A 26,692-nucleotide genomic window follows, 5' to 3' on the forward strand; every position below is an offset into this window, starting at 1 on the left:
CAGCCGGGGCACTTGCTGAGCCCCCGCATCCTCACCTGTGAACGGTGACGGTCCAACACAAGCTGGACCGCGGGCAGGAAGCGCCCGGCCCACGCTGTGGCCCCGCCCCCCGGACACGGGCGGCCAGCAGGCAGTGGGACTCACCCAGGTGGCAGAAGCGGCCATAGAGCCCCGGGTCGCAGAGGCAGGCCCCGTAGAGGCGGTGGCACCGGCCCCGGTTGGCACAGTGGCACTTCTTACCGCAGTGCTTGCCGTAGAAGCCTCTGGGGCAGCCTGGGGGAAGGGGAGCCTCTTGACTGCCCACCCGGACATGGCCGCCCCCCGAGGAGATGCTCCAAGGGGCCCCAGGACCAGCACAGGAGTCAGGAGAGGCCTGGGCCACCAGCAGCCTGAGGACGCTGCCCCCAAGACAGGGAGGGTCCCGGGTGGGGGGCAAGGGCATCCCGAGGGCAGAGCAGCCGCGAGGTGCACCCCATGGATGCAGCCATCTGCCCTGGCTGGCCCGTGCCCCTAGGGTCTGTGGCCTGGATGGCGGCCAGAGCGGGACACCAAGCACGTCCCCAGCACACACATGGGAGACGCTCAAAGAAAGCCCACCCTCCTCGTCTGACCGGCACCTGCAGCGTCCTGACGTCTGTCTCTCGGTGGTCACCTAGCCTGACCTCTGGACCTCACAGAGGGAAGGACACGGGCCTAAGCTCGGGGGCCCAGGGCCAGGACAGGGCCCTGGCATTCCTTCCCAAAACGCTCCCCTCCAGCTCTGTCCTGCCCCCGCCCTGCCTATTGAAGGGCCTCAGGGAGCTGGATGGTGACCCCAAGGTACGTCCACATCCTAACCACCAGGATCACCAGGTGGGGCCATCCTGCACCGACGGAGCAGGCCTCACCCAACCAGTGTCCTTAGAAGAGAAAGGGGAGGGAGGCCGGAGACAAGAAGAGGAGGCCACGGTGAGACAGAGGCACGGACTGCGGGGAAGCAGCCACGAGCCCGGGGCACCTGGAGTCTAGGAGACTAGTACGGGGCCCCTGAGAACTGGGACGAGCCTCCTCAAGCTCACCTGCACGGGCACACTTTACCCCCAGGACCCCGACTGAGACCAGGTCCCGGGGAAGCCACACCACGTCATGAGCGGAAGCACTAAAATGCAGACACTTTATCTGCCAGGAGTCCCTGGGGTCCGTTCAGGGCCCGTCACACATACAGCGCCCAACAGGCAGTGGGCTTTCAGCCTCAGCAGAACAGGGATGGCAGATCGCAGGGGAAGATAGGCAGGGACGTTAACCAAGCCGAGAAGGTGACCAGAGGGAGGGGGTGGAAAGCCCTGCCTGGCCACCCCGGGACTTAGAAACCTGCCCCACAGAGCTCCTGCGGGCCACCCAGGCACTGGGGACAGGTCCACCGATTGCTGCCATCCACTGCTAAGGCGGGAAGTCCTTGATATGTTAGCTACATCCGCCAGCAAAAGAAGCAGAAACTTAAAGTTCTGAAGACTTTAAGATGAAGCATCAAGCACCTGGGAAACTTATGTGGACTCTAGTTCCTCCAGAAATGTTGCAACTTCCAAGTTAAAAAGGATGGTAATGTCGTCCTATGCAGCCCAGGCGTGCTCCCTTCTGCAAATCCCACCCAGCCATCATATAGCTTTCCTTGAATGCTTCCAGGAACAGGGAGCTCACTACCTTCCCGGGGACCCTGTTACAAAAGTGCTATTCTTCCAACAAGTCCTCACCACCTGCTATAGTCAGGCCCCGGGAGAATCATCAGATGTAGAAAACTCAATGCCTCTTCCACTAAAGGGCCTCATCCTTCACCCAGAAGGAAGGGGACTAGGAGCTGAGAGGTAGTGCCCACCCCTCCCCTCCACCCAGAGGACAACCCTGGAGGGTTGCACCCACCGTCCTCACAGTGGGCTCCACTGACACCCGGAGGGCAGCGGCAGGCCCCCGTCACAGGGTCGCAGGTCCCGCCGTTCTGACAGCTGCAGGAGAAGCTGCAGTTCTTCCCAAAGGTGTCTGGGGGACAAGCTGCAAGGGACACAGAGAAGCACAAGGGTCACTGGTCCGCAGGAGGACTCGGGGCCCAGAAGCCCCTCCAGAGACACTGAGACACCCTCCTGGGTGTCGAGCCACACAGTTCAAAAGCAACTTCCCAGAGCAGCACCCGACGGCACTCGTGCTCCCTGCCCCTGCCCACGGGCATGGCAGACATCTCCAATCAATCGCCACACCCTCTCCCTCTGAACTCTGACACGTCCACCTTCTCGACCAACACTTTCAGAGTCAGTCACTGGCAGACCCTCAGAGACGGTCACTACGGTCCTTGAGACTACTGGGGTCGCTGGGCAGGGAGTGGACAGGCTCTGGACAGAGCCTGGGAAAGCAGCTTTCAAATGTGCTTTGGCTATCAACTTGGTGCGTGGCCTGGGGAGGTGACCTCTCCCCACTGGGACTTGGGCATGACTGGCCCACCCGCTCGCTGCTCTTCATCAGACCCCTTTATGTCTTAGTTGTTGGCTTGTCGCCGGACCCCCATCCACCGTGACATCTGTAAGGGGCAGACACCAGGCCCTGCTAGCCCCTGGGGTCTCCCAGCGCCTAGAACAGGGCCTGGCACGGAGCAGGAAGCCAAGAGACCCTGAATGAATGAGTGAACGAGTGAACGGATGGACCTGTGGAGCCCCTGCCCAGGGCCGGCGGGGAGGCGTAAACTGTGTGGGCTGCGCAGGTCCTGGGGCTCAGGGGCCCCGCCCACACCCTGCCCTCACAGCAGCCTCACCCTCACTGCAGACGAGCCCGGTCCAGCCATCGGGGCAATCACAGCCACGCAGGCTGGGGAGGCAGGTCCCCCCCTTCCTGCAGTCAGCGCAGGTCAAGCTGCAATCTGGGCCAAAGGAGTCGTCCAGGCAGACTGGGGGACACAGCGGGAGAGGGGCCTCAGAGCCTGACCCCTGGCCCTGGACCCCACCCAGCATCAGGCCAGAGAAGGGGGCACAAGGGACGTCCTCAGGCTGTGAAGGCCCCACATGGGCGAGCGGAGACGTGGGACCCAGATGGGGGGCTGGGAAGCGCCCTAAGCAGAGAGCTAGTGGCCCCATCCCAGGCTCAGCCCCGGGCGTGCTGGGCAAACTGACCAAGCAGCTTGGCCTCTCTGCGCCGTGGTCCAGCGAGGCCCTCATGGGAGCCCTTCCTCACACCCAAGACAGCAGGGTGGGCGGCAGCCGGGCCTGAGGGGGCACTGGTACCGAAGCCCTGGGGACGGGCCCACCTCTCACCAAACTTCTCCTCCAACGTGTGCTCGCCCCGCAACTCCTCCTCCTCCTCCTCCGCCTCGGCCCCGACGTGGTCATCTTGGAAGAGGTGGGGCAGCTCGTCCTGGAGTACTGCCACGTGCGGGAGGGGCCGCACGAGGGGCAGGTGGCCGTCCAGGCCCACCTCGGGCACCTCCAGGGCTGGGCGGAGCACAGAGGGCCCTGAGCCGCTGCCGCCCACCCAGCCGCCCCAGGGTTGGACTCCCTGCCCCTCGGTGCCCAGAGGCAGCTCTGGGCCTGAGCCCCACCCCGGGGCCCTTCCTCACCCCAGCCACCCGGGACATGCCCGCTGCACTCCTGACCCTACTTCTCAGGACAGAGGAGACTCCGGGCTCTGAGGTCCTGACCCAAGCCACGTCTCCCCCGGCTGTCGCGGCCCCCCTGCTGGCCCTCGGGACCCTGAGCAAGGAGTGGGTGTGGGGACAGGAACAGCTCTCTGTCCCTCTGGACGCTGTCCTCAGTCCCGGGAACGATGTCCCTGCTCTCACCTGGGCGGGGCAGGAGCCGACTCCAGGGCCCCTGAGTAACACCCTGCCTGGGGGCGCCTGTCTGTCCGGCCCCTCCCCCGAACCCTGCTGCCCCCGGCCTGTCCCACAGCGAGAGGCAGGACTGAAGTGGGCTCCGTCCAGCCAGGAAGGTGGGGTCCCCGTGGCGCCCCGCAGACTCACGGCTGCAGCCCCGGCGGTCCTCGTCCAGCAGGTGGCCGTCCTCGCAGGAGCACCGGAACGAGCCGGCCAGGTTCGTGCAGCGGTGCTCGCAGCCGCCACGGCCGGAGGCGCACTCGTCCACGTCTGTGGGCAAATCCAGGGCCGCTGGCACCTGTCCTCCGGGGGTCGGGGCCTCGGGGGCCCCTCCTGCCCCGGCCCTGCCCACGGCACAGGGGCCTGCTGGGTGATACGCACACCACAGCCATCCTCCTGTCCCCAGGGTCAGAGGGACGGGGTGCACCGCCTGAGGGAGGCCAGGCTGAGAGCAGCCAGGGGTGCAGGCCCAGCCCGAGGAAAAGACAGTGACCTCAGGCGGGGGAGGGAGTGGGCAGGTCCCCACAGCCCTGCTGATGGCAGGTGCTCAACCAGCACCCACTCCCCAGCCAACCCGGCTGCCTAGCGCTCACCCTCACAGCTGCAGCCGTCGGCGCCAAGCTGGTAGCCGGCATAGCAGCTGCACTCGTAGCCGCCAGGGCTATTGGTGCAAACCTGCTGGCAGCACGGGGAATCGGCACAGTCATCGACATCTGCGGGGCACACACCACAGCCCGGCTGGCACCCAGGCGCCCGCCCGCATGTGCACCCTTCCACAGCACACCAGTGTGTGCATACCTGCACACACCCACACGCACACCTGCACACAACCACACGCACACCTGCACACACCCACACGCACAGCTGCACACACCCACACGCACACCTGCACACACCACACGCGCCACTGCACACACCACGCACACCTGCACACACCACACGCAGAGCTGCACAAACCACATGCACACCTGCACACAACTACATGCACAGCTGCAATCACACACACCTGCACACCACATGCACACCTGCACACCACACGCAGAGCTGCACAAATCACATGCACACCTGCACACAACCACACACCCACACGCACACCTGTGCACAACCACACGCACACCTGCACACACCACATGCACAGCTGCACACACCACACGCACACCTGCACACAACCTCACGCACAGCTGCAACCACACGTACACCTGCACAGAACCACACGCATAGCTGCACACAGCCCATGCATACCTGCAGGCACCCACACACACCTTCACGCAACCCCATGCACACAACCCCATGCACACAACCACGCACACACCTGCATGTGAGTTGCATGTCCTTGCACACAATCACACATGCACACGTCCTGGTCCTGCACACACAGACACACGCAAGACACAGGTCACGGCCCCGGGGCCGCCCGCCTGCTCTGGGGGCAGCCTGGGGGCTGGAGGGTAGTGGGAGCCATCTCGGAAGCGGGGCTCCCGTGCAGAGGGGGTGCTCACACACCACAGTGTTTCGGGTGCTACTCCCGGCACGTGGGCATTTGACCAAGTGGCTGAGCAGAGGTGGAGGTGTGGCGGGCGCTTGGCAGCGTGGGTCGCGATGCTGCCTCGCACTAGGCCCCCTCGTACCGCTCCCGCCTCCCCCCGGGGCAGGACTGGGGGTGATGGGAGGGAGCGTCCTCGTCATGGCATCAAACCCAGGCGCAGACCCAGGGCAGCAGCAAGCCCCTGGCTCGGGGGCGGGGCGCTCGGGAGGGAGGCGGCTCGCACCAATGCACGTCCTCTGGTCCTCGCCCAGCTCGTAGCCGCGGGGGCAGGTGCAGCCGGGCCCTGAGCTGGTGCGGCTGCAGCCGTGGGAGCAGCCGCCGTTGTCCGCCTCGCAGCTGCTCACTACCTCCAGCTCGATCCCTGCGGCGAGACCCGCCGCCCGGGACGTGGGACAGGGGCCGGGGTGACGCCCCGAGCCGGCACGGTCCTCCCGGCCCCAGCCGCTGCCACTCTGCTGGGAAACAGGCAGCACAGAGCTCCTGGGCCAGGCGGGCTCTGGAACCCTCTGTCCTCCTGGGGTCTCCCGTCCTCCTCCCACCCTCCCGGGGCCCACACGCAGCCCCCAAGCCCAGCACTGCCCTTGACTGACAAGGAATCTCTGCCCCTCGGCCAAAGCGAGCCGGCAGCCGTGGCGGGCTGGGACTGGGGAGCCGCGTTGCCCCCCAGGCACCGCCACGCCCCGTGGTGCTATCGCCCACTGTCCACTCACGGTAGCACTGCCGGCCATCGGCACCCAGCTCGTAGCCTGCGTTGCATACACACTTAAAGGACCCGTGAGTGTTGACGCAGCCGTGGGCACACTGGGCCAGGCCTGTGGCACATTCATCCACATCTGGGTGGGAGACATGGGGGGTTGGGGGCTCTGGGCCACTGGCCTGAGAGACTCGGCCCCCAGGGGTGGTCTCTGCCGAGGGGTCAGGGCCCAGGCCCCCAGGAGTGGTCTCTGCCGAGGGGTCAGGGCCCAGGGCCCCGGGGGTGGTCTCTGCCGAGGGATCAGAGCCCAGGCCCCCAGGGGTGGTCTCTGCCGAGGGGTCAGAGCCCAGGCCCCCAGGGGTGGTCTCTGCCGAGGGGTCAGGGCCCAGGCCCCCAGGGGTGGTCTCTGCCGAGGGCTCAGGGCCCAGGGTCCCAGGGGTGGTCTCTGCCGAGGGCTCAGGGCCCAGGGCCCCCGGGGTGGTCTCTGCCGAGGGCTCAGGGCCCAGGGCCCCAGGGGTGGTCTCTGCCGAGGGCTCAGGGCCCAGGGCCCCAGGGGTGGTCTCTGCCGAGGGCTCAGGGCCCAGGGCCCCAGGGCTGGTCTCTGCCGAGGGGTCAGGCCCAGGGCCCCAGGGCCCTCTCCCGCCTTCCCTCTGAGTGCCTGTGTTTTCACCGTCACACTCCAGGTGCAGAGCCGAGCTCCCTCCCAGGGCGAGGAAGGCATGGCTGGAAGTCTGGGCTCAGGCCCCACCAGCAGCATCAGGCGAGGAGGGGCTCTGCCTCTCTGAGCCCGCGGTCTCTGAGGTGTGCATGTCCCGCTCTCGCCAAGCCTCCCCCCATCCAGGGCCGGGCACAAGAGGGGCCTTTTACCACCAGCCTCGGGGGGCCAGCCGGAGAAAGCGCACGCTGACATCCAGGGAGAGGCTACCAGCTTCTTCCCCGCAGCCACGTGGCACTGGCCTCAGGACCAAATCCCAGTGTCCCCGACAACTGCTTTGGTCCCACCCCTAAGAGTCCATGGGACGAAGCTGACCCTCAGCCCCGTCTCCCACTGCACCCTCTGAAGCCACCTGCATCCAGAGTGCCAGGACGTGCCCGCCACATTGGCAACGATGCCTAAAACGCTTTCCTGCTGCTGAGGGAACCACAAGCTTCCACAGCTGCGGGCCGCGTCTCTCTGACGGCCACGTGGCAGGAGGCCTGGGAAAATGACTGCTGCCTGCCCTGGACACACCGCATCGCTTCAGAGTTACGGGGGATGCGCACAGACCCTTCCCCAGGGCTGCTCGTCCAGAGCCGCCTGTAAGAGGGAGGAGCAGGGACACCCGAGTCCCGTGACTGGGTAACTAACCAACACCGCATAGCGGACACCCATGCAGCCAGGAGGTCGGAGCACGTTCCAGAAAGCTGCGCCCGACCGGGCTCTGGGGTGATGCTAAGTGTGCCCACTAACAAACAAGCTGTAGAGACACCTGGAAGCCGACACGGGGATGCCACCCGGGTCACGGTGATGCTTCCTCCTCTCTCCTCCCTCACCCTTTCCTGTTTCCCTAACGAGCAGGTACTACTTAGGTAACACGAGAAACGTATAAAAATAACAAGGCAACCTGAGATCTGCCTTCCTGCCGACATGAGACTCTTGCTGGGAGCAGCTCCTTGGGTTCCGGCCCCTCCTCTCTACCCTCCACCCCTACCCTGCCCCCCAGCCCCGGATATAAACCTGCGTCATTCCAGGTCATCCAAGGGTGACAACAGGGGCCGTCCCACGTCCATAGGCTGGTGCAGGGGGACGCAAGGAGGCGAGCCCCACACAGCTGACCTGGGCCAGCCCGAGGGCAGGGAGGGCGTCTTACCTTCGCAGGCCTTGTGGTCCGCTGCCAGCCAGTATCCTGCATGGCACTCGCAGTGGGCAAGGCCCCGGAGCGCCCGGCACGTGTGCATGCAGCCACCGTTCCGGTCCGTACACGGGTTTCTCCCTACGGTCACAGCCAGGAGGCACGGAGGCAAAGGGAAGAGATGGGGGGCTCCGGCAGTTCGGGGTACCTTCTCCGGGGCCGCTCGTGAGGCCCCCACCTGGAGCTCTCACCCCTCCTGCTCTGGCCTGACGGGCTGGGCAGTGGACTAGGGGTAAGATTAGCCCCGGGCATCCCCAAACAACTCCAGAGAAGACAGCAGGGCACCGGCCAGGCCAGCCCTGGTCAGGCAGCGGGCTCACGGCCAGCTCCCCCAGTGCCTCTTCTCCTGTCGGAGCCCCCAGCCCTGTGACCCGGTGCCACTCTGCCCTCATTGCTGGCCTCGGCCCCTCAGACCCTGACCCACACTCCTGACCCGGGAGCCAAGAGGCCGGGCAGGGTCAGGAGCCACTCCCTCAGCACCTGCCCTGCCCCAGCCCCCATTTGCATTTCTCAGGGGTCTCCCGGACCTGCTCCACCTTCTCCATCAGCAGACCACCCCCTTCCACGACAGGCAGTCCTGAGACCCCAGGGCAAGGTGTCAGACGGGGCCTGGGCAGCCCCCTCCGCCCAAGGGCCAGGGCTGGGGTCCCACGTGCCCACGCCAAGCCCAAGGTGGGCCTCAGAACTGAGGGACACGCAGGACGCCCTTCCTTTTCATCCCCGTACCCCTGTCCTGAGCTTCCTGCCCCCTGAAGATGTGTGACCCCAGAGCCTGACAGGCTTCCTCCCTGGTGCCCGCAGGGGCTGGGCGATGCCCCACAGCCTCTCGGCAGCCAAGGGGGCCGCTGCTGCCCCTGAGGCCCCCCTCCAGCACCAGCAGCCAAGCAGGGCAGGGCTCAGGCTGCGGGGCTCCCGGGCAGGTCCGTGGGTGCGCGGAGAACGGGGGACCCAGTGCGAGTCCCAGCCCTGGTCCTCCCCCTCCCGCCGGCTGGTGGCACACTCACGGGTGCAGCGCTTGCCATCCTCCTGGAGCTGGAACTCGGGCCGGCACTGGCAGCGGTGCTGGGTCACCGTGAGCTGAATACAGTTGTGTTGGCAGCCGCCATTGCCCACGGCGCAGGAGTTGATGGCTGGGGACCCGAGAGGAGCCAGGTCAGCCCAGGACGACGGCCTGGCCCCGGGCAGGCACAGAGCACCTCCTGCAGGAAGACTCCAGGCCCTCCAAGCCCTTCCTCCTTTCTGTCCACATCCCAGAAGCAGGGGCTTTGAGAGGGCGGCACTGTTCCTGTCTGGTTCATGGGTCTGGCTTTGCTTCTCGGCCCACACACAGGATACGCAGGGCCGTGGTCTGAATCTGGGTCCTCTGGCCCAGCCTGCCCCAGGACTGGGTGTAGGGAGGCACCACAGAGCAGGCCGCCCACCCCGATGGAAGCCCAGCCCCACCCAGCACAGAATGCAAAACACCGGGGTCCCCTAAGAGCCAAGGCGTCCAGGGCTCAGAGTCCGAGCAGGCTGGGAGGCTCCCTGGAGGAGGTGGCAGGCCAGCAAGGGCTGGCGAAGACCCCGACATTCCACTATCTAGGTCGTCAGGCCAGGCCAGAGGGGCAGGCGTGGGCCTCCGTGGACGGCCACCATGACCTGCAGGCCTGGTCCCCAGCTCCTGACGGACCAGTGCAGCTCCTGCCTACCCAAGGCGAGGCCTCACCCCCACCTGACCTCACACAGTCCCCGCTCCTCCCAGCAGCTGTGGGGACAGCACTTGGTAAGGCCACAGAGCCAGGGACCTGCATCCCACTCCCAGGATGCCAGGGGTCCAGGTGTTCACGCTCAGGCCCACACAGGGCAAGGCTCTTGCCGGTCAGGCTGGCCGAGTGGGTGCCCAGGTACTGGGTGGATGGGCTGGGGCTGTGCCTGGCGGGAGGGTGGTGGCCACTCAGAGAGGCTGGGCACCCAGAGAGGGCACCTGGACTCTGGTGCCTCCTTCAAGTCACTGGTAGCGACCTCGTGGTCAGGGAGGGACAGGCCCCGTGCTCTGGAGCCAAGTTTCGAGAATGTGTTATTGTCTGTGCCCCGGGGAGGCGCGGGCCACTGCCCAGCGGGCCTGGACCAGAGCAAACCTGAGGCCTGGTACTAAAACACTGCGACCGCCGGGGGGCAGGGCTTCACCCCCAGATGCCACCTGTGCTGTCATCACAGGCTCCAGGGCGCCGCTGGCCTCAGGGCCCGAGTTTGGGGAGACCATTTACTGTCATTGGTTCTGGGGGCCAGGAGTGGCACGCCCTGCACCACCGACGCCAGTGGGTCCGGGAGCAGCCAGAGAATACGCAGAGCACGTGAGCGGCCTCAGGGCTCGGAGCAGGCCAGGGCCACGCTGTCTGCCAAAAGCAGAGCTTCCTTCAAAGCAAGTACGTTCCCCCAAAGTCAGAACACAGCACTCACGATCCTGCCGGTTCCCCACATGGGGCGAGTGGGCGAGGAGCCCGTGCCCGGGTCCCCTTCCGGGGCCAAGCCAGCCCTGCTGGGGTGCGGAGGACACCCGGGGTGGCGGGGCCTGTCTCCTGGCTGCACCTGGCCCTGCCACGTGTCAGGGAGGAGCAGCAGAGACACGAGTCCCAGGTGGAACGGAGGCAAACAGGGCACCACCGTCTCACATCCCGCTCAGCCTCTGGACCCCCTGTCCAGCCACCCACCCCCGACTCTGTGCTGACCCCCGAGGTCCCGCCTGCCCCTCCTGAGACAGCTCTGCTTAAGGCACTGCCATCAACTCCAGAGAGAGGCTTCCAAGCGTGGCCTGAGCCGGCCCATTCCTGGGGCCCCGTTTGTGTTCACACCAACTGCATCCCCGCTCAGAGCTCATAATAGGAATCAGAAGCCCTTCCAGGCAGCGCCGGGCAGGCACACGGAGAGAGGGGCTCGGAGGCCAGGGCAGGGCAGCCGGCTGGGCAGACACCACGGCAGCAAGGACGACCCACAGAGCTGTGGCACGGCTGGAAAGCAGCCCTTCCAGACGGCAGAGCCCCCAAGACGGGCCCAGGGCAACCCAGCTCCGGGCCCACAGGAGCCCACTGGGGGAGAAATCCCAGGCAGGTGGGGGCTCCGGCTCCCCATGCAGCCTCCCACCCTCCCAAGCCCGTCTCTCACTGCTCTGCTGCACGAGTACCAACGTTCCAGACGCTCCCAGGCTGTGCACACGAGGGAGCCAAGCCCCGTGCCATCACCTTGAGCATCCTGTGCCCTGGATTGCCGGAAAGCTGAACAAGGCAGTTTTTCTCGGGCGTCAGGCTGTGCAGCTCAGGAGAGAGCCAGCCTCTGCGTGACCAGTGCCCAAAGCTGGGGGTGAAGCTTCCAGGCCCCTCGGGTCACTGTGAGACCTGGCCATGGAACCCACATACCACTGACCCATGCCCGGGTGGTCCCGCAAATCAGAACCAGGCTCATACCTGAAGCAAAGCTGACAGCCCATCAGAAAATGGGAGACAAGGGGTTTCCGTAGCCCCGAAGGGAATTAATGTTTGTGTCCCCCTAAAATTCATATGTGTACTCCTAAAATTCAACCACCGATGTGGCTGTATTTGGGGGTAGGGTAATTAAGGTGAAATGAAGTCATCAGGGTGGGGCCCTGATCAAACAGCATTTGTGTCCTTGTAAGAAGAGACATAAGATCTCTCTCTGTCTCTGTCTCTGTCCCCGTGGCCATATGAGGAGATGGCAGGAAGGGCAACCAGGAAGAAAGCTCTTACCAGGAACCAAACTGGCTGGCACCATGATCCAGAACTGCCAGCCTCCAGAACTGTGAGAAAATAAACTGCTGTTGTAGAAGCTGCCCAGTCTGTGGTACTTGTTACGGCAGCCTGAGCTGACTATTGCACCTTCACTTCCCAGTTTGCGAATGCCAAGGCCAAGGGACTTGTGGGTTCTAACGGAGCTGGGCTACAATTCCACCTTCGACGAGCAGGAGTTGGTCTAGCCAGGAGCCAGTTGTGAGGCATCAAGCTCTTCAAGGGGAGTGGGGCCTTTACTTGAGCAGGAAACTGGACATTCTAGAAATCAACTGTCCTACAGGGTGGAGGGCCTGCTCTATCCATGTCAGCGGTTCTCCACTCCTGGAGGTGCAGGTGGCAGTACCTGGGACCTGGGCACGGATTCAGGGTTGGAGCCCAGCAACAGGTGCGTATGAGTGCCATGGAGGAAGTGGCAGGTGGGGGCTTGGAGAGCTGACCTCCAAGGCGGCTTCGCTGGCAAGGCCCTGGTCTCAGCGCCCGGCACGCCAGTCTGCCCGAGCTGGTCAGCCAAGGGGCTGTGCCTGGCAGGCCGGTGGGGTGAGGACAAGTATGTCGGCAGCGTGCCAAGCCCACCAGCCCCCTCTGCTCCAGCCTCCAACCCCAGCCAGCGGTTTTGGAGCAGGCTCGAGGGTGGCTTCGAGGGTTTTGTAATTACTGCCCTCGACTGGCTTGGCTTCTAGGTCCCAAGAGCCTCACACCATGTGGGGTCAGCAGCCACCTGCAGCCCTTCCTTCTAGGAAGCCCTCTGCTGGCGACAGGGCCAGGACGGCGGGACAGGAAGCGGGTGGCCCCCATGGCTTGGCCAGGAGGGGAAACTCCCCTGGGCTCTGCCCATGCCTGACCCCCCCAGCAGCTCACGGTTTGCCGACTCTGCCTTGTGCGTCCTGCCCCCCGCGCCCACCCTCGGGCTGGGGCCTCCACGCTGCACGGGGACACGGTTCACCTGCGGCGTGGATGCACCTGCCCTGCCCACGAGCCAGGGGCTGGCACCGTCCCAACATCGCAGACTGCACCCCACCAACCGCCCCTGCTCCCCAGGCCCAGCCTGGACCCAGGCCCCGCGGCTGCCGTGCCCAGTGCCCGCCCACCTCGGATGAAGCACTCGCAGGTGAGAACCCAGGCTCTGCGGCCCCCGGTGCCCAACCCGATGTCATCCACGCCTCCCACACCTCCCCCGCCCCACGCCGCTGCTCGAATCCTGCTTCCCGCTTGGTTCTGCCAAGCTCACTGACTCTAAACTCACCCCCAGCCCGTGCCCAGCCGTCTGCCACGGCTCCACTTTGCCCTCGCTTCCCCGCTGGGTCTCTGCATCCAGCTGGGGTCTGGGCCGCTGCCCCTGGCTTCCCCCGGTTGGGGTGTGACCCTCCCATCACCCATGGCCGCTGGCAGCCTGCACTTCCGGGGACCTGGTCTCAGGCACAGCCGTGACCTCCCAGGGTGGTTCTCAGGCAGGGCTGCCCTTCCCACTCCCTATTCGGACTCAGCGGCCCCTTGGGGGCGGGGAAGACACACTCCCTTTTAGAAGCTGCAGCCTGTTCCGGGTCTGGAGGGGACTGGAAAACATTCCCAGAACTGCATCTGTGGTTTGCAGGGATGAGCTCTGCAGGCAAGCCTGGCACTCTCCGCCCCTCTGCTGCCTGCGGCTTTGGGACCACGCTGCATGCTGTCAGCAAAGCCTCCAGGGACCCAGGCGGCCTCCCCTCCGAGGAGCCGGGGAACAACGGCCTGCAAGGCCCTGTGCAGCCCCTCGCTGTCCCCTCACTGGGAAGACCCAGGCCTGGGGGAGCGCCTGCCCCGAGGCCACGTGGCGCACCTGTGGCAAAACCCCGCGGGAGGGCAGCGGCGCGGAGGCCCTCCCCGTGCTGTGGACCAGTAGGGCCCACCTAACTCCAGGCGGCCGGGCACTCTGGCAGGAGGCAGCCAGGCCACCAGGGGGTGCATGCTGACAGCAGAATCCTTCCCCCAGCGTCCGTCCAAAAGGCCCAACAGGCCTGAGGCCGAGGGGAGGAGGAGGTGGATGGAGAGCCCACCTCTTCCAAGTGGCCAGCGCGGGCCATCTCGCAGGACCCGCTGCTCGCTGAGCCAGTGACGCCCTGCTCCCTCAGACTGGCCCGGGCGTGCTGCTCACCACCACGAGGGAGGTGGGGAAGCAGCCACGTCCAAGGCCAGGGTCCAGAAGGGACCCCGGGGGCCGGAGTCACTCTGGGCCAGAAGAGGCGGGTTTCCCGGCTCCGAGTGTTAAAGGACCGGGGGCAGGTCTCTGTGGGTTTGCCTGGGGCGCTCTGCAAGATGGCGCAGAAAAGCCAAAACGTCACTCCCAGACACCCGCCCAGCACTGCTCTCGGCAGCCCCATTTCCCACAATTTGGGGAAGGAAAGGGGCCAGGGTGAGAAGCAGGCTGGCCCAGCCCAGGGCCTCTCTCGGCCCTGCCCTTCCCACCCCAGAGTCTGCGGGGGGGGAGGGGGTGGCGAACCCAGGAGGGCACCCTGGCGACGGAGCGCCCCAGCACGCCTGGCTAGCCAAGGGCAGCCAGGGCGGGACGTGAGCCACTCAGGGGCCTCGGGGCTGATGGTAAAGTCCTTCCTGCAAATTCTCACTTTACGAATTGAACCTTTGGGACGTCCCTGGTGGAGCAGTGGTTGAGAGTCTGCCTGCCAATGCAGGGGACACGGGTTCGAGCCCTGGTCCGGGACGATCCCACATGCCGTGGAGCAACTAAGCCCATGTGCCACAACTACTGAGCCTGCGCTCTAGAGCCCGCGAGCCACAACTACTGAGCCCACGAGCCACAACTACTGAGGCCCATGTGCCTAGAGCCCGTGCTCCACAACAAGAGAAGACACCACAATGAGAAGCCTGCGCACTGCAACTAGGAGTGGTCCCCGCTCGCCACAGCTGGAGAGGGCCCGCGCGCAGCAACGAAGACCCAAAGCAGTCAAAAATAACAAAAAAAAAAATTAGAAAAAAAAGAATTGAACCTTTCTGTGTTTTATTTCCATAAGATGTTTTGCAAGGGAGGGATGCAAGAAGACTGTGCACTTCCTGTCCTCTTCCTGCCTCTGAGGCAACTTCGAAGAGTGTTTCAAGGCTCCCCTTATCTGTTTCAACACCGCCCCCAACCACTACCACCTCTAAGGACTTCCCAGATCCCTGGGGCCCCATGATGTGGCACCAACCTGAGAGCTCCCAGCACAGAGGACCTTCCCACCCTGTACCGAGGAAGGACTGTCACATCCCTGCGGGCACCTTCTCTACTCCTACCCTCCAGCATCTCTATAATCCTCACTCCAAGCTCTGAAGGCGGGGGTGCCCGGGCCTGTTCCCTGCCTGCCTGCAAAGTCCCGAGAGAGCTCACAGCACCCCTCCCCTTGCCCAGAGGATCCCAGTAGGCCCCGGGGAGGGGTCCAGAGCAGCTGTGCTCCAGCTGTTCAGTCTGCCCTGCAAGCTGGCCTGTGTGGGGGAAGGGAGGGCTGGGGAGGGGCACAGCTCCTACACTGACCTTCCCATAAATGTCTGCTGAGACCCTAGGGTATTCTGGGCTCAGAGGGTGCCACTGTGAACCACGGACAAGGCCACCAGCTCCTCCCCATGCCCTGCACTCTGGGAGTCCTGCAGAAGTGGAGAAGGCCACACCTCCCAGAGGCAGGAAGTCCAGCAGCCTGGCAGGGGCCATGCAGTGCCCTCCACGGGCCCCCACCTGGAGCCCCTCATCCGGGATATGAGGGGCTCGGCCGCCCTACCCACCCCAGACCAGTAGGTCACGTGCACTGCAGCCGGGGTGGGTCCCTCGGCAACCAAAAGGGGCACATTAGGAGAAGGGCCGGGGGCCCTTAGAGCAAACGCTTCCTGCTCTGCCTGGGAAGAAGCCACCAGGAGACCCCTGTCCACTCTGGAAGCTTTTCAGTAAAGCCCAGGCCCCGACAGGGAAGGCAGCCCCCAACAGACCCAAGCTGACAAACCCACACCACTCCCAAGAGACCTGGGGACCGCCCTGCACATGTCAGCTCCCAGGAATTCCAGACATGCGGAATTCACCAGCAAGTGTGCGTGACTGTGCGTGGGGGCAGGGGATGCAGTGTACATTTCCCGCTGGGAGTTGCAGTCAAAAGAAAGTGACAGACCCAGGCCAAACACCAGCACTTCCAGCCATGGGACGCAGGTAAGAGGCTGGTGCCCAAGGTGGGTCTCAACTGCGCCCTCTGGCGGGAGCGACCAGGAGGTGGGCGACAGCACCCAAGAGAGCTGCAGACCTCCTGGGGCCCTGGGGCACACCACGCGGTCTGGGTGTGCAGAGTTGGGGGTGGCAGGCGGGGAGTGCAGTGAGGTCCCAGCAGCCTCTTGACAGGCTGTGCAGGCCACGCCGGAGGCCCTGGCATCAGACCTTGAAAAGACCCTTCAAAATAAGCAAGTGCCACAAATCAAGACTTCTGGGGCCCCGAGCACAGGCATCTCCCAGGAAAGGCTCCAGGGAGGGGCTCCAGCGTAGCGAAGGGGTGGGCTGGGATGGGAGCCAAGGGCAAGGCTGGGGAGCACCCCTCCTGGGCTTCCGGAAGCCAGCAGCTCAAGGCCACACTTAGAGGCCACCATAATCCCTCCCAAAGCCCTGAAGGGCACCCTCCCCTTTGCGTGCTGTTTACCCATTCTGGCAGCTCAGTGAAGGCCACCATCGGGGGAACTGGCGGGGGGTCTAGGGAGACAGGAAGGTGTCTCAGCCCAGGCCCCTCACCAAGGAGCCAGCAGGGGAGGGGGCAGTGGGTACCACCCAGCCCACCCTGGATCAGCCTCCAGGGACGCCCTTCTCCAAGGAGAACCTGCCCCAGAGGAAGGGAGAAGGAAGGACACTTGGGGACCTGGGCTGCACCCTGTTGCATCTGTCCTGAAGAAGATCACAACATTCCTGCATCTGTTTCCACTTTCCAGCCCACAGAAACTTTACAGGGCAGCTGCCTCGCTCCCTGAGCGGCGGCCCAGACATATCAGAGTGCCTGTGCCGGGGAGGGCCCCCCAGGGCTGGCGGGCCGCCCTGCCACATAGCAGCAGGGCCTGCAGGCGGGATGCCGCTCGGAGCCCTCCCGGGCCTGCTCGGGGCCTACAGTGTGGAAAGAAGGGGCAGCCCCCCATAGCCAGGGAGAGAGCACTGGCCCGTGAGGGTGACCACTGGCCCAGCCCCCAGAGAATGACCCCCACGTGGCCTCCCAGACAGAGCGGCCAGCAGGGAGGGTGAGCCCTGTGCCCGTGGCACCTGTGTCCAGAGCAGCCAGGAGAGGGGTGGGGGACGGCCCACAGCCAGACGCCCGGCCTCCACCCTCCACCCTCCATCCAGTGGGCGCCAGCGTTCCCCTTCTCTCCCTGGAGCCTCCCGTGCCGGCAGAGGCCCCCATCGAGCACGTCCTGCACGGCAAAAAGGCCCCACAGAGCAACTGAGGGCTAACACCCCGCTTCTCGTTTACCCCTTTCCCCCCAGCCTCAGCCCCACGCCCAGGCTCCCCGAGACTGGGGTGGGGGACCTGGGCCTGGGAAGCCCAACTCTGCAGGCCAAGAGCAGCCCCATGCTGCCCCCGCCCCAGGCCGGGCCTTCCCCACCACCCAGCAGGCACCCAGTCTCCCCAGTTTGGGGCAGCACAGCCGGACCTGTGTCCCTGCCGACGGACGACCACAACTCCTGCTGCATAGGGCCCTGGAGGGGATGGTGGCCCAGGGGCTCCTGCCCGTCACGGAAGTCCCCCGGGGAAGTGGCCAGATTCAGCTGTGGCTACCGAGAGGGTGCAGCCCAGGTCACAGGGCTCAGGGTCCCAGGGTCCCAGGGTCCAGCCTCCGTGTAGAGCACCGGGCCCAGGACACGCCTTTTCACCGCCTGGGCCCCAGCAACCTGACGTGAGTGGTGCTGGCCAGGGCCCACAACGGGTGGCAAGGGCCCCTCGGCATCTCACCCTCAGCAGGACAGAGCCACTGTAACGGCGGCTGCACTGAGCAGACAGGCCTCTCAGCCCAGGAGTGGAGGGGTCCCGGGCCCCTCCCAGACCTGGGCACACCCAGAAGGGCCAGGGGACGGCTGCGGCCAGGAGCCCCGGCAGGGAGGTGGCACCGGGCCCAGGAGGCTGCAGGGGTGCTTACCCAGGCAGGTCCTGCCGTCCGCGTGGAGCCGGAAGCCGGGCTTGCACTCACAGAGGTAGGAGCCTGGCGTGTTCACACACCTGTGCTGGCAGCCGCCGTTGTGCACCTGGCACTCGTCCACATCTGCATGGGGACACGGGGCCGGGGGTCAACAGCCAGAACCCACCCAGGCCGCCCCCCTCCCCCCCGCTCTGCACTAGCCCTGGGGAGTCCAGCCTGGCCCCCCTCTCTCAGGACACTGCCCCCGCCCAGGTGCTGGGGCCCAGACCTGGCGCCCTCCTTCTCAGGCCACGCTGCCCGCAACAGTGCCGAGCCCCTCACCGGCTTGCCGGAGCAGAGTGGAGAGAAGGCAGGCCTGTCTCCAACGCCCGACGGCCCCCTGGGAGGAAGAGCCACCCCCTCTGGGGCCGGCTGTGGGGAGCAGCGGGGTCGGCCAGATCTCGGGGAACAAGCTCAGGTCGGGGGGGCCGAGCCTAGCGCCTTTCAAGACTGAACCCAGAGCACGTGCTCTTTTCCAAACCCCAAATCCAGAAACGCTCTCAGGGCAGGGCTAGCTGCTCCTCGGGGGAACTACGAGCCCAGAAGAAGAAACTGGTAACTCAGGAGATGCCCTGCCCCGGCCTCGGGGTGGGGGAGCCTGAGTGAGGGCAGGATGGGGGGCGTGCCCTGTGTTGAACAGTGTCCCCCAAGTTCATGTCCATCCACAGCCTCAGGGTGTGACCTTATCTACAAGCAGGGTCTCTGAGACGTAATTGGTTAAGGACTGAGATGAGGTCATACTGGAGAAGGGTGCCCCCCCACCCCGTTCAGGGACACACAGGGGGCCTGGAGACACACAGGGAGACAGAGATTTGAGGGAGGCGGCCACAGCCTAGGAAGCCAGGAGCCCCCAGGAGCTGGACGAGGCAGAAGAGACCCTCCCCCGGGTTTCAGAGGGAGCACGGCCCTGCCGACACTTTGACCTCTGACTTCCAGCTTCCGGAGCATGAGAGATAAATGTCTGTTGCTAAAGCCACCTGGTCTGTGGTATCTGTTTCGGCAGCTCCAGGAAACCAGTGCAGGTGGTCAGCCTGGGGTCCCTGTGCCAGCGACTCAGGAGGTCAGCACAGCGGACATCCCCAGGGCAGGACCGAGTGGAGGTCCCGGGCACTCCCCTTCCAGGACACCTCACACCTGAGACCACCCACCACTGCACAGGAGGCCTGTGCCCGCCTGCCCCTTCTGACGGCACTGTGCCTCAGGCCACAGGAAAGCGCTGACCAGAAGCAGACAGGGCTGGCCCAAAGGCCCGGGGGCCACCCCACTAGCTGAGCTGGAAGCTGGAGAGTGAGAAAGACCCTCCCAGGAGTGGAGGCCCAGGGGCTGCACCCCAAAGCACCAGGCCCTATGGCCTGGCCTGGGTCACCTCTGCAGGAATGCAGAGATGCCAAGACGCTTCAGGCTGCCCCTCCCCCCTCCGCCCTCCCTCCAGGCCCACGTCCACCACCCTGGACCTCAGGGGAGGCCAGGCAGGAAGGCAGGAGGCAACAGGCTGCCTCGGATACCTGTGTGCGAGGTTGACGTCAGGAGGGACCCAACTGCCCGGGAGACACGGAGAGACGGAGGGAAGAGGCCGCTGCTCGGGCAGCACAGAACCGAGCGGCCCTGGGCATGGGGACAGAAGCCCACGCCCGGTCCTCAGCGGGTCCACACCTCTCAGACGCCAGCCTCGCCAACAGGGCAGTAGGCTTCCCAGACCAGGAAAAGGGGAGACAGACACACAGACGTGCTCCGCTCCCGAGCGTCTAAGAGCCGAGCATCTGGGGCACCCCTGCCCTGGCAACAGAGGCCCTGACTGCTGACCGAGCCTCGCAGGAGAGGCCACGGTCAGCTCAAAGTGCGGGGGGAAGATTCCACTCTGCGTGGCCCCACTGGGAGAAAGTTTAGTGACTTCAGGGGCAGGTCTGCAGCTGTGTGGAAACCTGGCTTGTTCCCAGGGGCTGCGTGGGGCTGAGGTTCCTCTAATTGTGCTTAATAATCCTGAGGGTCCACGCTATTTGCTGCAACTCCACCGTCCAGCTCTCACCCGCCGTCCCCATGAAACCGCCCGCCTTCGAGGCTCCCGTCCTAAAGCCCCAGCCATCCGAGCACACCTGTAAAGTGTAGCGAAGGCGGCACGGCGGCCAGGCTCCTCCTGGAGGGTCCCCAGGGCCTGCCTGCTGGGCTGTGCTTCCCACGGACAGAAATCCTGACCCCAGTCCACGCCCTGAGCACGTGCCTGGCCCTCCAGGAATGAGCCGAGACGAGCCCAGGAGGCCAGGGCCTCTGCTCCAAGCACAAGCCACATCCACCCTGGGGAGACCCCCAGAGCGCCCCCCAAGCCCCGAGGCTGCCGCAGAGAGGAGATGAGACCGAGAGAGCCCCTCCTTGGAACCACGGTGACCTGGGGGGGCTTCCTCGGAACAACACCAGGATGATTAGCAGGAGGAAGGTTAAAGGCAAAGTGTTAACGGTCCTCAACAGAGCCCCAAAGAGTCTTGGGGGACACAGGGACCCAGGGCATGGGGGGAGGTCTCAGGACCCAGGGCCCTCCTGTGGGAGAGCCAGCTGGGTGATGTGGGGGACAGTAGGCAGACCCACACCCGCTGGGCACGGCAGGACGGGCCATCCGAGGGGGCTCAGAAAGGAGACCCCATCCCCTCTGAGCTCAGATCCCTCTCTCTGCGACCCCTTCAAGGGTCCTTGAAACGTAAAGTGACAGCACAGAGCACAGCACTGGGCATACAGTAGGGGCTTAGCGAGGCTCGGGGGAAGAGGCGCCACGTGTGCCGTCCGAGGGGGCGAGTGGACGGACTGAGTCGCGGTGTGTCTCGAGCGGCCTCGCCGGGCAGGCAGGTAAAGCCGCGAGAGAAGGACAGAGGGGCCGTCGTTCCCAGACGTGGCCCCCGAGGCAGGTGCGGAGCGGGCACACCAGTGGGGACGCTGGCTTTCAAACCGGCTCTCACTGGTCACCCCAGACACTGGCCTCTGAGAGCAGGTGACCGCAGAGGCACTGCACCCCCAAGCCCTCGGGCACCTGGCCGGGGGGCGAGCCCGCCCCGGGGACTGTGTCCCAGCAGCCTGGGGGCCACAAAGACACCAAACTGATGGACAGTCGGGGAAAGCAGGTGGGGGGTTGGGCAGGGGCAGGCCGCCATCGGCAGGGCCCCTCCAGCAATGGCCCTGACCGCTGGGCCCTCTCCACAATCCCACCCACATGACCACGTGCTTACCGTCCTCCTGCTGCGAGGACGGGACATTTAGACCCGAGAGGTGCTCCCAGGCTCTGCCTAAATCACACGGGCCAGCCCCTCGGCACCCCAGGAGCCCTCCCCTCCCCCAAAGGTGCACCGCCAGTGACAGAGACCGTGACCAGCAACCAGGCGGGAGGCCATGCTGCCCAGCCAGGCTCCCCCTGGCCACGGCCTGCCGTCAGCCTGTCTGAATATCTGGGCCCAGCGGGGCAGCTCAAGGCTGAAGGATCTGAGGCCTCCCCCTGCACCTCCCTGCTCATGGGCGGGCAGGGCATTCGGGCAGACGCCCTCCTGCTGGGGTCCCTCCAGCTCTGAGATCGAGGCCCCTTCATAGACATGACTTACACTCAGAAAGCAAGGCAGGACGGAGTTACCGAAACCCTGCCGGGCCCACTCCCAAGGCGGGCCACGTGGTGGCAGAACAGAGCTGTTCTCGGCCACCTCCAATGACCCACAGCCGCTGACCCTGTGACCGTGACTGTGGTCATGCTGTGACCTGAGGAGCACAGGCTCAGTTCTTTGAGGGTGTGGGCAGCTGAATAATGGCCCCTCAAAGAGGACCACATGCTAATCCCTGGAACCTTACACAACAAAAGGGACTTTGCAGGTGACATGGGAGATTATCATGGAGTATCCAGGTGGGTCCAACGTCACCACACGGGCCTTACAAGTAAGAGACAGGAAGGAAGGAGGGCCCAATGCAATGGAATACTACTCAGCCATAAAAAAAATGAAATAATGCCATTTACAGCAACATGGATGGACCTAGAGATTATCATACTAAGTGAAGTAAGTCAGAGAAAGACAAATACCATATGATATCACTTATATGTCACTTACATGTAACAGAACTCATATGTTCTGTTACAAGACAGAAACAGACTCACAGACACAGAAAACAAACTTATGGTTACCAAAGGGGCAAGGGGGGGAGGGATAAATTAGGAGTTTGGGATTAGCAGATACCCGCTCCCATATAGAAAACAGATAAACAACAAGGACCTACTGTAATAGCACAGGGAACTATATTCACTATCTTGTAATAACCTATAATGGAAAAGAATCTGAAAAATAATATATATATATATGTATAACTGAATCACTTTGCTGTACACCTGAAACATCGTAAATCAACTATACTTCAATAATAAATAAATATCTAAAACCACAAACAAGAAAAAGATGCTGCACTGCTGGCTTTGAAGATGGAGGGCGGGGCCACAGCCAGGGATGCAGGCGCCTCTAGAAGCTGGAAGAGGCAGGGAACAGATGCTCCCCGGAGCCTCCAGGAGGGACCAGCTCTGCCAGCACCTTCACGTTCACCCTTTTCAGACTTCTGACCTCCAGAACTATAAGGTACCAGACCTGGGGGGTTTTAAAGCCACCAGGTTGGGGTAATGTGTCCCAGCAGCCATGGGAAGTGAACACAGAGTGAATAACTATCTTAGCACTCTCTCCAGAGTCACGGAGGCTCAGACCACCCAAGCTGGAAATCCAGGTTCCCAAAAGTCGGCTCTGCCCAGCCTGGCCTCCTGACGCCCGCAGTGAGGGCCACTGTGCTCTCTGAGGGGCTCACGGCAGTCCCCTGGGTCCCGTGATGCAGGCCTGCCCTCACCACCATGCTGCGCTGCCTCTACCTGGTGACCCCGGCAGTGGGACCGCTGCCCTGAGACCCTGGCCGAGCATTGGCCCCTTGGACTCTGAAACTACAGCAGAAAACGTACGGTCATCTGGTCTCCTTGGAGACATCGGCCCTGCTCAGCCATCCTCTGGGCCAGTCTGTGCCGTTTTCCATGCCAGAGGGCACACGGACGGCTCTCCCGGACAGGACGGAGTGGGGGCTGGTCCCCAAGGCGGCGGAGGCACCCCCAGCTGAAAGGGAGCTTGGAGGCTGTCTCCAGAGAGTCAGGGGATGACACCCAGCCTGGGGTAAAGACGCTCCGCCCCGTGCAGCTCCCACTGGCACCGGGGCACTGTCTGAAAGCCCAGGGCTCTGAAGCCTTGAGACTACCTCCGGGCTACAGCGCTCTGGCCGGTGGGAGCAGGCAGGCCACGAGCAGGGCTATTTTCAGGAACAGTCAGGCCAGGGTTCAGCAGGACAGTCCCTGGGGTCTCACTGCCACCCTCAGCTAAGATGTGTGACTGGGGATTTGGCAGCCCGCTGGTGAGGATTGTGTCACACACTGGCACGCAGGGACACATCACTGCACAGACACGGGGCCAGTTCCCCTGGGAGCCCGCTGGACTTGCGGTGTCTGCTGAGCTGGACGATGGTGACAGTGCCTCGGGGAGCCCATCAAGACACTGCTGGGAACCCAGGAGCATGCAGTCCCTGCGGAGACCACCCCAAGTAAGCCCCTTCTGAAATCTCAGCCACACCTACAGGAAAATCTAAGCCCCCTGGGATCCTGCCAGAAAGCGCCGCTCGGTGGTTACCAAGTTCGGAGTCCTGCTTCCCCCCAAACATGCCGCAGGGGCCTCACCCCGGAGAGCGCATCCCATTATCCGCGGGCCCTTCTCCTGGTCCCTCCACAAGCCCAAGCAGTTCTCAGAACAGAGTGGGGGCTCCCGGCTACCAAAGCCCAGCCCTGCCCAGCCCCATTCAGCGCCAGGCCCTTGGATGTCACACAGTTTCACAGCATTTAGTGCCACCAGTGGTGGAGTGACAGTGTCGCTTTGCCTGAGCCACCCAGTGGGAGGACTGCTTCCCCTGTGGGGATGGGGCTTGGGCCCCCGCTGGCCGAGTGACAAAGCTAGGGGAAGCAGGGGTCTTTGTCATGGCCCAGCCCTGCAGCTCAGTGACCTGTGTGTCCTCTGGCAGAGAGCGGCCCAGACCGGCCCAGAGGACAGCTGAGCGGGGCTGACATCTCCAAGGAGACCAGATACCCTGGACAGAGCCACACTCAGGGGCCAGTGAGGGCCTGGAGGGGAGCCCAATCCCGGCCCCGCGTTTCTTTAACAGAGCCCCGCTCTGGACCTGCCTGCTCCTGCTGGCCAGATGGCTGTGGCCCAGGTACAGTCCTGAGGCTTCAGAGCCCTGGCGCAGGTGGCAGGTGTGGTGGCCAGGCCTCAGGCTGCAGGGGAGACGCAGCCTTGCCCCAAGCTGGGTGTCCTCCAGAGCATCCCAAGTGACGGCTCACTGCACACTACACCCCACCTCGCATCTGAGGTTGCCAGACTCCAAACTCCACGGACCCCATGGACACGCATAGGAGCTCCCTGCAGGAGGCTGGCCCAGCACGGGTACCAGATCTGAACTGCAGGGAGAGGCAGGATGGACCCAGGACAGGGGTGCAGCCGCTTCCCATGGGCCGCTGGGGTCCTCCCAGCTGACCCTGCAGCCCACTGGGCTGACCATGCTCCCGAGCCTTGGGGTGAGGTGACAGAACGTCACCTGTCACACCCACACACACTCCCCCAAGGGGCCTAGGCTCTGGGGACCCTGGAAAGGGAAACCCAAGGGCCTCTCTCTTGAGCCTACCCTACTCTCCTGCTTAACCCCCAGAGCTGCCAGTGCCATGGGGGAGTGCAGCCCCTGTGCCCACCAGCAAAGGCGGGGAGATGTTTCTCCTCCTTCTGGTCAAGAGACCGATCTGCTGTCAGCTGCCCCCGCAGCCAGGCCAGAGAGGGGATAGGAATGTCCGAAGACTCAGGACACAGGGGGCCCTGTCCCAGCCCCGTTCCCTCCAGCCGAGCTGTCAGCCGCCCCCGGGCGCAAACTTTAAAGAGGAAACAAAAGCAGCGCCCTTGGATCAGAGCCGGTCCCGCCCGCCCTCCTGCGCAGAGCTCACCGCGCCCACCTGGCCTCCGGTCAGCTGCGCTCACGGGGTAGCCGGCCCGGCCCAGGTGGCACGGGTAGCAGCCCCTCCACAGGTAGCGGTAGTGCGTGCCCGCGACGCGCGCCAGGACCCCCAGCAGCCCGAGGCACCAGAGCGCCGCCAGCCCACCGCGGCCCCGGGGCGCCTCCATGGCCAGTCCGCTCCCTCGCGGCTCCGGATGGCACGCGCCCCCCGCTCTCTGCTCCCCGCTTCGCTCCGCGGACGCCTCTGGTGCCGCTGGAGCCGCTGTGGGCCGGCGCGCCCCGCCCCTCGCCTTTCTGTTCCCCGCTTTCCCTCCACCCCCCGCCCCTCGCAGGTAAAGGCCAAATCCCCGCCGCCGCCAGGCCCCGCCCCGCTCCCGCCCCACTGGCCTTGCCGGTCCCCCACCCCCCGCGCGCCGCCCACCCGCCCCGCGCATTCCTACGCGCTGGCTCACTCACGCACCCGGACACACACCCTGACCCATCCACAAGCGCACGCAGCCCCACGCGGACACGCAGACACGGGCACTGGCAGACCCATGTGCGCAACATGCACACAAGACACACAGAAGCCTGCACAGACGTGCACAAGCACATACATGCACACAGGCACTGGCACGGGACGGGTCCCTGCAACAACACGTGAAAGAACCCAAAGCACAGATGGAGGCCACCCTGGCAAGGCCCGGGGCTCTGCAGAGGCAGCTTGATGGGGTTGAGCTCTGCAAAGTCTGGGGGGAGTGGGGCACGGAGGCACTTTGAGGCCACACAACCGTAGTGGAAATCCTGGGGGTGAAGACTCCTGCAGCCCCCAAGCCCAGTGTCCAGCACCCGGCACTGCCATGCCCTCCACTGGACCAGGGCCGATACCAGAGGGAGCCTGGGCAAGGGGACCACTGCACCCCTATGGCAGATAGGGGAGGGCCTGAGCCCCAGGTGTCAGGCTGCACCAGAGCCCTGGACCCCTCTTTGCTCAGGGGCACAGCCTGAGGTCCCAGATGTGTCTGAAGCAGCCCTGCCCAAGTTTGGTGGGGTCACAGCGGCTGTGCATCCGAGCGACCTGTGCCTTCAGGCCTGATGGGAGCTTGGCCCCCAGCTCCCCATCTCGGGCAGCCCTGTGTGGACCCCCGATGGCTCACCCAAGGCACCCCGCCTAACCCAGCCCTCCATCTCCCCGGAAAGTGTTAGCTTTCATTCTGCGCAGCCCACCTGTGGGCAGGGTTCACGGTGGCGACCTCGAGCTCACGGGAGAGAGGCACCATCTCTCCTTGTCGGGTCCTGTCTGCAGCCCAGAATCCAGCTCATCCCCCACCCACCAGATGCCCGGCAGTGCAGAAATGGGCCCGCCTGCCCGCCTGCCCAGGCCTCCGGGGTGAGCTTCTCTCCTGCCCTCCCTCTGGGCAGCACCGCAGCCCGTGGACCCCAGACTGTCACCCAGGGGAGCCTCCATAAACCCCCCTGATAGACACACTGCTGGGTGGCCGTTTGAGCTGTGCCTTCACGCTGGCCAGCACTGTTTACACTGCAACGTGCACCTCAGTCGCTTGCCAACGACGCTAACAGAAACATGCCTGTGCAGCCACCAGCCAGGCTGCAGGGGGCAGGGGGCGTGGAGACAAGCCCTGTCCCTCAGGGAAGTGCAGAGGGACACCGGAGGGAAACACTGACTCAGAGATCACCCTCACCACCGGACAACAGGGCCTGGGCTCCCACGTCAGCACCCGCCCTGGGGGAAAGCCTCCCTGAAGTGGCCCCTTGAGGTGT

General features: G+C 64.6%; 1 protein-coding gene across 9 annotated transcripts in view; it reads right to left on the reverse strand.

Annotated features, from left to right (window-relative positions):
- The window catches only part of MEGF6 (multiple EGF like domains 6), a 39,336-nt gene extending 14,142 nt beyond the window's left edge, over positions 1-25,194 (reverse strand). For 5 of the 9 annotated variants that reach the window (XM_057529060.1, XM_057529072.1, XM_057529077.1 and 2 more), the window contains exons 1-12: positions 24,921-25,194; positions 17,858-17,980; positions 8,966-9,091; positions 7,920-8,042; positions 6,086-6,208; positions 5,599-5,736; positions 4,423-4,542; positions 3,977-4,099; positions 3,273-3,449; positions 2,777-2,908; positions 1,897-2,025; positions 145-273 (exon numbers count right to left, since the gene is read on the reverse strand). In XM_057529060.1, coding sequence (XP_057385043.1) covers positions 145-273; positions 1,897-2,025; positions 2,777-2,908; positions 3,273-3,449; positions 3,977-4,099; positions 4,423-4,542; positions 5,599-5,736; positions 6,086-6,208; positions 7,920-8,042; positions 8,966-9,091; positions 17,858-17,980; positions 24,921-25,098 — 1,621 coding nt within the window. In that variant the 5' untranslated portion in view covers positions 25,099-25,194. The remainder of the gene's footprint in view (positions 1-144; positions 274-1,896; positions 2,026-2,776; positions 2,909-3,272; positions 3,450-3,976; positions 4,100-4,422; positions 4,543-5,598; positions 5,737-6,085; positions 6,209-7,919; positions 8,043-8,965; positions 9,092-17,857; positions 17,981-24,920) is intronic. The other 4 variants (XM_057529056.1, XM_057529083.1, XM_057529066.1 and 1 more) reach the window with 4 other exon arrangements.
- Between the last annotated feature and the right edge of the window lie 1,498 nt (positions 25,195-26,692).

Source organism: Balaenoptera acutorostrata, chromosome 1 (genome assembly GCF_949987535.1).
Source record: "Balaenoptera acutorostrata chromosome 1, mBalAcu1.1, whole genome shotgun sequence".
NCBI classification, from domain to species: domain Eukaryota; kingdom Metazoa; phylum Chordata; class Mammalia; order Artiodactyla; family Balaenopteridae; genus Balaenoptera; species Balaenoptera acutorostrata.